Source organism: Bombus fervidus, chromosome 15, assembly GCF_041682495.2.
Source record: "Bombus fervidus isolate BK054 chromosome 15, iyBomFerv1, whole genome shotgun sequence".
NCBI classification, from domain to species: domain Eukaryota; kingdom Metazoa; phylum Arthropoda; class Insecta; order Hymenoptera; family Apidae; genus Bombus; species Bombus fervidus.
In genome coordinates, this window is record NC_091531.1 from 2,305,534 (window position 1) to 2,314,516 (window position 8,983).

At 40.0% G+C, this 8,983-nt stretch overlaps 1 protein-coding gene across 2 annotated transcripts; it reads left to right on the top strand.

Annotated features, from left to right (window-relative positions):
* The first annotated feature begins 3,322 nt into the window (after nt 1–3,322).
* On the top strand, nt 3,323–8,780 carry LOC141445893 (uncharacterized). Of its 2 annotated transcripts, none has more exons than XR_012453409.1 (2): nt 3,323–3,509; nt 8,323–8,780. XR_012453409.1 is itself a non-coding variant. In XM_074112086.1 (2 exons), exons 1-2 carry the CDS (start codon nt 3,946–3,948, stop codon nt 8,637–8,639), a joined length of 597 nt encoding a protein of 198 aa, XP_073968187.1. In that variant the 5' UTR covers nt 3,934–3,945; the 3' UTR covers nt 8,640–8,780. The 2 variants fall into 2 exon arrangements, 1 of the variants encoding a protein (XP_073968187.1); XM_074112086.1 differs by lacking the exon at nt 3,323–3,509 and adding an exon at nt 3,934–4,225.
* Nucleotides 8,781–8,983: the final 203 nt, after the last annotated feature.

The following is an 8,983-nucleotide window of genomic DNA, read 5'->3' on the forward strand; positions in this document are numbered from 1 at the left end:
TTTATCGTATTTCAAAATAAAATATCATAAAGGACATAAAATTCAAGAAAGTCCGAATAGATATTTTTTCACCGCTACAACATACCAGTCTTCTAACTTCGCTCGATTAACGTACGTTCTTATTCGATAATTTATTACTACCTGTTATAAAACTATCCTTTCTTTATGATCAGCTCTTTGCTTATCACATTTGGCAGCAGCTCAATCTTTCGAAGGCAATCATTGGTTCACTTTGATATAATTTGTTGTATTTAAACATTTTAATGTTTTGGTTTTCATTTGTACAGATTATTATTTGAGGAAATTTTGGTGGCATTGATGATCGATGATCGACCCAATACAAATGTGATGACATTTTATTTACTTTAATGAAAACAGATACATTCATAAGTTTGTTTCTTTTTTCGAGTGGATAATTAATCATGTTTATTAACTCCATATACATAATTAACAAATAATTCATAATATTAACTCCTTTAATACGGAATATGACAAAATTAATCACTTCTCTTCATTTCGAATACATTAAGGGAAACAATATCAAGACAGATAATCTACCAAGCACATCAGGCGAGAAGTTCCGTTCTGAAGAAGACTCTGACAAAATTATTGATTCCAATGCATCTGGATATACAAAATCTTATTCGATTATTTTTTCTGTTGAAAGATTTTGTTACAAGTAATTATATGATGCGAACAATATATGTTTCTTAACTTTTGTCGCAAAATTTCCCCATTCAGTATTAATCTTACAGGAGTCTAACTAAAAAAACGTATAAGATTGCGATTTCATATATACACTGTTATCTTCTTACACTATTTTTAATTTCGTCCAATGTATCTTAGAAAATAAAAATTACACAGTAATCCCCGAACGATCATAATATTTCTCAACTTCTGACAATAAGTGTATTTCAAATTTATTTTTATTGCTCAATGCTGGCCCATATATCAATCTTCCAAGAGCTTGAATTATCGAACAGATTTTGAATACGGAAAAAATTAATACATTTAAGTTCCCCAGACACCAAACAGGGGAGATAAAGTTCCAGATTCCGCCGTTATTATGCCGATGAACAAAAGGAATAATGGATGCGCAGACCCAACGATTAATTTAAAAGCATGTACAACACGCTGAAAACTGAAAGAGTGAAGTTCTTTACATTCATACCACAAGTGGAGAACCATATAAATGTCACTGTAAAAAGTATGTGTGAGGACTACTTCCCGCAAAACGTCTTCGAAGAACTAGTTTTAAAATCATTCAGGTCAAAGTTGTAAAAGTGGACAGATTCAAAACTAAGCATCTTCAACAAAACAGTAACAAACTTGATACGTTTATCATGAAACTATCACTTGCAAGTGTGATAATAAGTCTGTTCCAGAGGCACTACATGCTGGGCAAGTTAGTTACATGAGACATATACAGGAAATCCGACAGACTACAATGCAAGAACTCGAAGAATCGATTACGTTGCAGTGAACTGCAACAGTAAGGGAGTATAATACGATGCGTAAAGTGTGTTGGGCGAGCACGCTCCGAAATCATGCGCAATAAACAGATATACAGTTGTCAGCCAGCAAACGAAGAACAGGAAATCAGATCCTACGCAGAAAATACTCGATTCATTTAGAAATCAAGAAGCGTGCTGAAATGAGAGAAGAAGAAGCGAAAGAAGAGTAAAATAAAATTCTTAAACAACTTCGTAAGCCCGTTACGTTAACTAATTAACCAAGGTATTATCGTAAAACATGTACATAAAGATTTTCTTCCGAAGATTTCCTTTCTATAAAAGATTTTAGTCGATTCATACGGCGACGTGAGCGGAGTGCTTAAGAGTAGAAGGAGTTTTTTTTTTTTTTTTTATTGATTGTTTGTTAAATTTTTACAATTTGTCCAGAAGGACATTTGGTAAAATGTTATAGCTTAGAGAATAAAAGAATAAAAAAAAATAAAAAATAAAAAATAAATAAAAATAAATAAAATATAGCATGTGGATGGTTACCCCCAGCGGGGTTCCATCTTCTAGGTTTCCTATTGCATCTCTATTTCGAGGTCTGCGGGATGCTTCCTCTTCAGTCTTCTTTCTATTTTGGTTTTATTTGTTTCAGCAGCCAGCTGGTTTGGGTGTGCTGCAAGTCTTTCTTTGTACTTTTTTGCGAATCTAGCGATTTCCTCTTTGACTGTTGGAATTTTTAGATCTTTTCGTAGGTCTTCACTTCTGACGTACCATGGAGCGTTAACTATTGTCCTTAAAATTTTTGCTTGCTCTATTTCTATTTTGCTTATGTGACTCATTGCTGCCGTCCCCCATAGTGGGACTCCGTATGTCCAGATTGGTTTGATTATTGTTTTGTATATATTTAGATCATTCATTATGCTTAATTTAGATTTTCTATTGATTAATCAGTACATCTGCTTCCTTTTTGCACTTATTCTGTTTATTATTGATTTTATATGGTACTTCCATGTAAGGTGTGTGTCTAAATGTATTCCTAGATATTTGAATTGCTTTGTTTGTGCTATGTGGGCGCCGTTCAGTTGAATATCTGGTGTTTTCCCTTTTCTAAGTGTAAATGTTATGTGGTTGCACATGCTGGTGTTCGCTTTTATTTGTTTGTTTTGCAGCCATTTTTCTATTTTTGTAATGTGTTCTTGTAGTAGTGCGGCGGCCGTTTCTGGATTTGCATGCCTCACTAGTATGGCCGTGTCACAGATCAAATTTCTGTTTAGCACATGCTACGCCAGATGCGATGGCCCTTGCGAGATTCCTCATAGTCTGGGCGTTAAGAACTACCCATTGTTAACACTAACCCTCAACAGGCCTAAGGGGACACCGTAAACCGAATCTGTTCTGTTTCATTTCTTTTCACATAAACATTTTCGGTTTACAGATGGTCCGCATATTTGTTGCACGCTCTTAACTATCACGGAGAAAGCGGGTGTCTGGCGAGATAACAAACTTTTCCCATGAACAAGGATGCCCATATCTGGTTTTCTTTATCATTCCTTAGCCAATGGGCATCGCGGATCATTACCCTCACTTTTCTATCGAAAAGTGCGGACGACGAATCCGCGTTTTGAGTTCAAAAGGGCACACCCATACCGAGCTTTCTTCCCTGATGGTACGAGCCAGGACCGAACAGTTCTTCTTCCGATCTTTTTTGTAAAAAAACCTAACTGTGAAAAATAAACTTGACTTCAGACCGAATCTTGTATTTTCACTACAAAAATTACGTGACATTTTGGCGATCCTGCTAAGGATCCATTTGCTTCAGTGTAAACGAAATCACGATTTCGGCATACGCGCATCAGATCGAAGGATTAGCGGACCATTGCGAATCTTCGCTACCACGAAGCCCTGCAGCAACTTTCAACGTTCCACTACGGTGAAACTAGACGAGAGGACTACTGTCAGCGCAGAGCAAGCCTACGAATAAGATTCGGAATCCAGAACCAACCAGAGAGGAAACATCCCAGAGACTCCTCGACGGGCATAGCTACTACGGTAAGCTACAAAACTCAATTCATTTTCGCGTTACCGTGCGAGAAAACCAAGTTTCCCAAGCGTTTCGAATTCAAACGACGATAATTCCGATTCGATAAGCTTGATTGGAATCATGTCCATGCCACAAAAGGACAAAAAGGAAACCGCTTCTGCAACCGGAGTTATGGATAAGTCGACTCGTGCCATACTCGACGCGATACAGAAACAAAACGAGATCCTCACCAAACAAAACGAGAAATTCACCAAACAAAACGAGAACCTCGCCAAACAAAACGAGGACCTCATCAAACAAATCGAACTTCTTGCGCGACGTATAGAAGAAACGCGACAGATAACCGACGGTGAAAATAAGAAGCGTACAGCAGAGATAGAGCTATTAAACAAAAACATCTCGAAATTTACGTTAGGACACAACGTTAATACGGAACCGAGCTCCATGATTACCGTGGACGAAGTTGTTACCGCAAGAGACAGAACTCCCCCACTATCCGCTCCAATTCAAACAGAAGCAGAAAACTATCCTTCCTACGAAGACCGTCTACCGCGATTCGACTCTCCGAGGTTACGAGCCAGAGACGCGATAGCATGTCTACCACAGCTAAGCCTCGAAGACGATATCGGAGTAGAAGAGTTCATACGCGAAGTGCGCGAGGTGCGAGCCTTGTGTTGTGAACAAACGGTATTGCTCAAAATGATCAAGTTCGGGAAAATTACGGGTAAAGCCGCAATGGCTATCCGCAATGTACCAATCCACGAATTCGGACACTTGTACGATGCCCTACGACGAAACGTAGCCACTCAAACCTCCATTAGGGAACAACAAGACGAACTACGCGAAACAAGACAGGGACACGACGAAAGCGTTCAGAGTTACATTATCAGATTTCGCAGAGCGCTCAATAAATTACAAAACAGTATAACAAACGAGTACCATGACGAAATCATTAGACGAACGACGAACGATAGAATCTTAAGAGACTCCGTAATCGATTTCATCCGAGGGTTAAAACCCGAAATAGGAAGAATATTACTCGGCTACCCACTATACAATATCGCCGAAGCCGAAAAGAGAGCCTCCGACGTCGAGCGATACTTCAGGGAAGATGGAAATCGACGATCAAGACCAACGGAACGATCACGATTCCCCGAGCAGCGACGACCGATGACCAATGATCCTAACCCAACCATTAAAAACCCAGCTCCACCACCTTATCCAACGTCAAGAAACTCCCAGCAAGCCGAACAAATGCCACCGGCCCAAAGAGGTCAATCGAAATATTCAAAGTGTAACCAAACAGGACAGGCCCCTAGTTAGTGTAGAAATTTTCAGACAATCGGCCAACCTCCGAGACCACCAGCAGTTCACAGCCTCGAGACACGCCAGGAAGAAACAGAGGAACCAACAGACCAGACCTTCGAATTAACGCCACAACAGGAAGACTACCCACAGTGGTTCTACGGTCCGACGGACGACGACTTGAATTCCTCGTCGATAGCGGAGCAGGAATTAACATACTTAAACGACGATGTGTATTGCGACCAACGATGGTGAAAGAACAGAAATTCTCGATGGGACACTCTAGATTTAAGACTAACGAACACGCGTTGATAAAATTATTTGGTAAGGTTGTAGAATTCTTCGTGGTAGACAATGACTTTCCGATTATAGAGGACGGCATACTCGGTTTGCCAGCCCTATCTAAATTTAAATTTGAACTTTCAAACCAACAACTCAAACTAGACGATAACATTCTCTTATTGCAACAGGAAACCGACGTACCCCCAAAACAAGCATTGTCAAAAACAGTCTACCTGGAAGGAAAACCGACGAAGATATGCTTTATCAATGGTGGTAAGTGCCCAGCCAGAATAACTAACCTCATCGAAAATTCAAATACATACGGTCAAATCTCCACATTTAAAGATTTAATCAGACTCTCGCATATAGAAAAACCTCTCCGTGAACCAATTGAAAAGATATTGCTGTTTTACCTCGACGTATTCAATCTAGAAACCGAACTTTTACCGTGCACTAACCTTGCTAAACACAAAATAACGCTAAAAGAGAATAAAGTCATTAACACAAAATCTTACCGACCACCCGAATGCCACAAAGAGGAAATCAAACGACAAACGGACGAAATGCTACGAAAGAACATAATAGAACCATCTGACTCCCCTTACAATTCACCAGTCTGGGTAGTACCAAAAAAGGCAGACGCCTCAGGGAAACAGAAATGGCGAATTGTAATAGACTTTAGAAAATTAAACGAACTAACTGACCAAGACGCATACCCATTACCCGATATAGACGACATACTATCCCAACTAGGTAACGCAAAATTTTTCTCGGCCCTTGACTTATCCTCTGGATTCCACCAAATTCCAATGAACGCAGACTCTAAAAAATACACGGCGTTTTCCACGCCACAAGGACACTACCATTATAATAGAATGCCATTTGGTTTAAAAAACGCACCTGCAACATTCCAACGCATGATGGACACCGCTCTTAGAGGACTCGTAAATAAACACTGTTTTGTATATTTGGACGATATCATAATATTCGGACAGTCGATTGAAGAGCACAATAATAATCTCGCGATAGTATTGCAACGTTTACGCGAACTCGGACTCAAGGTACAGCCTGATAAATGCGAATTCCTTAAACCCGAACTGGAATATCTCGGACACATAGTAACTGCCGAAGGTGTAAAACCAAATCCCAAAAAATTAGAAGCCGTCAGTAACTTCAAACAGCCACGTAACCCCACGGACATCAAACGTTTCTTAGGACTAGCAGGTTATTACCGCAAGTTCATCAAAAATTTCTCCAAAATCGCGAAACCATTGACCGAGCTTACAAAAAAGGAAACACCATTTCATTGGACAGATAAAACTCAGGAAGCATTCCAAACACTAAAAGACAAACTTTGTTCATCACCCGTATTAAAATTCCCCGACTTCACAAAACGTTTCATACTAACAACTGACGCCAGTAACGAAGGTATAGATGCGATCTTATCACAAGACGGACACCCCTGTTGTTACATCTCGCGAACTTTGAACCTACCGGAACAAAATTATTCCACAACCGAAAAAGAACTCTTGGCAATCGTATGGGCCGTGAAACGCCTCCGACAATATCTGTTAGGCCGGAAATTCCTTATTCGAACCGATCACCAAGCGTTAAAATGGCTACAAAATTGCAAAGACCCCTCGTCACGACTGATGAGGTGGAGACTAAAATTAGAGGAGTACGAATACGACGTAGAGTATACTAAAGGAAAAGATAATACCGCAGCCGACGCACTATCTAGGATACATGTTTTAACTAGACGAAACAGAAATTTAAACGTAGAACTCGATAAAAAATATCACGATTGAAAAAAAATCTACCGACGCGTTGCCCAAAATTCTCAAAATGACTCCGAACCGTAAATATTTCTATCAATTATCCAAAACAGAGCTAGGGAATTACGACGAAATCAAATGGTTGAACAAGCTAAACGAGATTATTCATACGAACGAGAAGATAGGTATAGGCGACGACAGTTTCACAGAAACGGAGAAGAACGCGATCAAACAAATTTTACTATTCCTCAACGACACCGTGAAAGAATTAAATTTTGCATGGGAACCAATTAAAACATACAGCGACAAGGAAATAGAGGAACTATTGAAGGAAAATCACGACCTAGTAGGACACCCCGGCATACAAAAGACATACGACCGCATTCGCGAACGGCACAGAGTACCAGATTTGATGAAACGCGTACAACAACACGTAGAATCATGCGACACTTGCCAAACATCTAAAACTACACGTATCAGACCGCGTGAAGAACCTTGTATCACCGACATACCCCTCGAACCGAACGATAAGATTGCTATGGATATATTAGGGCCATTGAAAAAGACAAAAAAGGGCAATCAGTACATTCTATCCATACATGACGTACTGACAAAATATTTAATACTCGTGCCACTAAAGACTCAGCAAACGGAAACAATTTGGAACGCACTCTTGAATCATTACATTTACATCTTTTCCGCCCCAAAGAAGATACTAACCGATCGCGGACAGAATTTTATATCTAGTTTAATGCAACAGTACGAAAACGCGTTTAAAATCAAACACATCAAGACAACATCCTTCCACCCACAGAGTAACGGATCTTTAGAACGGACGCACGCAGTAGTAACAGACATGTTAAAATCGATACAGCGAAATTCAGATGAAGAATGGGACGGCCAACTTAATTTTGTATGCCTCGCATATAATACAATGATACATGATTCCACTGGTTACACGCCATTCGAACTCACATTCGGACACTAAGCCAATCTCCCTTCCACAATATCCAAGAATCCCCAACGCACGTACGCAGACGAAGTCACGTTCCGCAAAAAGGAATGGGATTCTAGACTCCGACACGCTCGCGAAACACTAATCAAAAGCAAACAGCGATATCAGCGCGATCAAAAACGAAAAATCTTAAAGCCCCAATCAGTTTTCAAAGAAGGAGACTCCGTTTTAGTACACAACGATCATAAAAGACATAAACTTGATGTGGAATGGTTGGGACCATACACAATTGATAAAGTATGCACCCCATATTATTTGATTCAAGACAAAAAGATATACGGCAATCGTTTAAAGCCCTACTTTCCAGGTCGACACTTCTCTTTGCCAGAACAATATCCGCACAAATAAAAACCATACTATTAGAAAAAAAAAAAGGAGAGAAAAGAATATTTGTATAACAATTTATGTATTAATCTATTTTTTTCTGCCGAAATGAAATTTTAGTCAACAGCCCCACCAGCACCAAACGCCCTGGCTGCAACACCCAACACCTATACCTCAACCAATACATGCCACCCCGAAGGAGAATAGGAATCAGGTGTAATTTTCAAACCACATCGAGTACGATTTCGCAAAAGCCTCCTGAAGAAAACTTGAGGGACCAAGTTGAATCTAAGAAGGGGGGAATGTCACAGATCAAATTTCTGTTTAGCACTTGCTACGCCAGATGCGATGGCCCTTGCGAGATTCCTCATAGTCTGGACGTTAAGAACTACCCATTGTTAACGCTAACCCTCAACAGGCCTAAGGAGACACCGTAAACCGAATCTGTTCTGTTTCATTCCTTTTCACATAAACATTTTCGGTTTACAGATGGTCCGCATATTTGTTGCACGCTCTTAACTATTACGGAGAAAGCGGGTGTCTGGCGAGATAACAAACTTTTCCCATGAACAAGGATGCCCATATCTGGCTTTCTTTATCATTCATTAGCCAATGGGCATGGCGGATCATTACCCTCACTTTTCTACCGAAAAGTGCGGACGACGAATCCGCGTTTTGAGTTCAAAAGGGCACACCCACACCAAGCTTTCTTCCCTGATGGTACGAGCCAGGACCGAACAGTTCTCCTTCCGATCTTTTTTGTAACAAAACCTAACTGTGA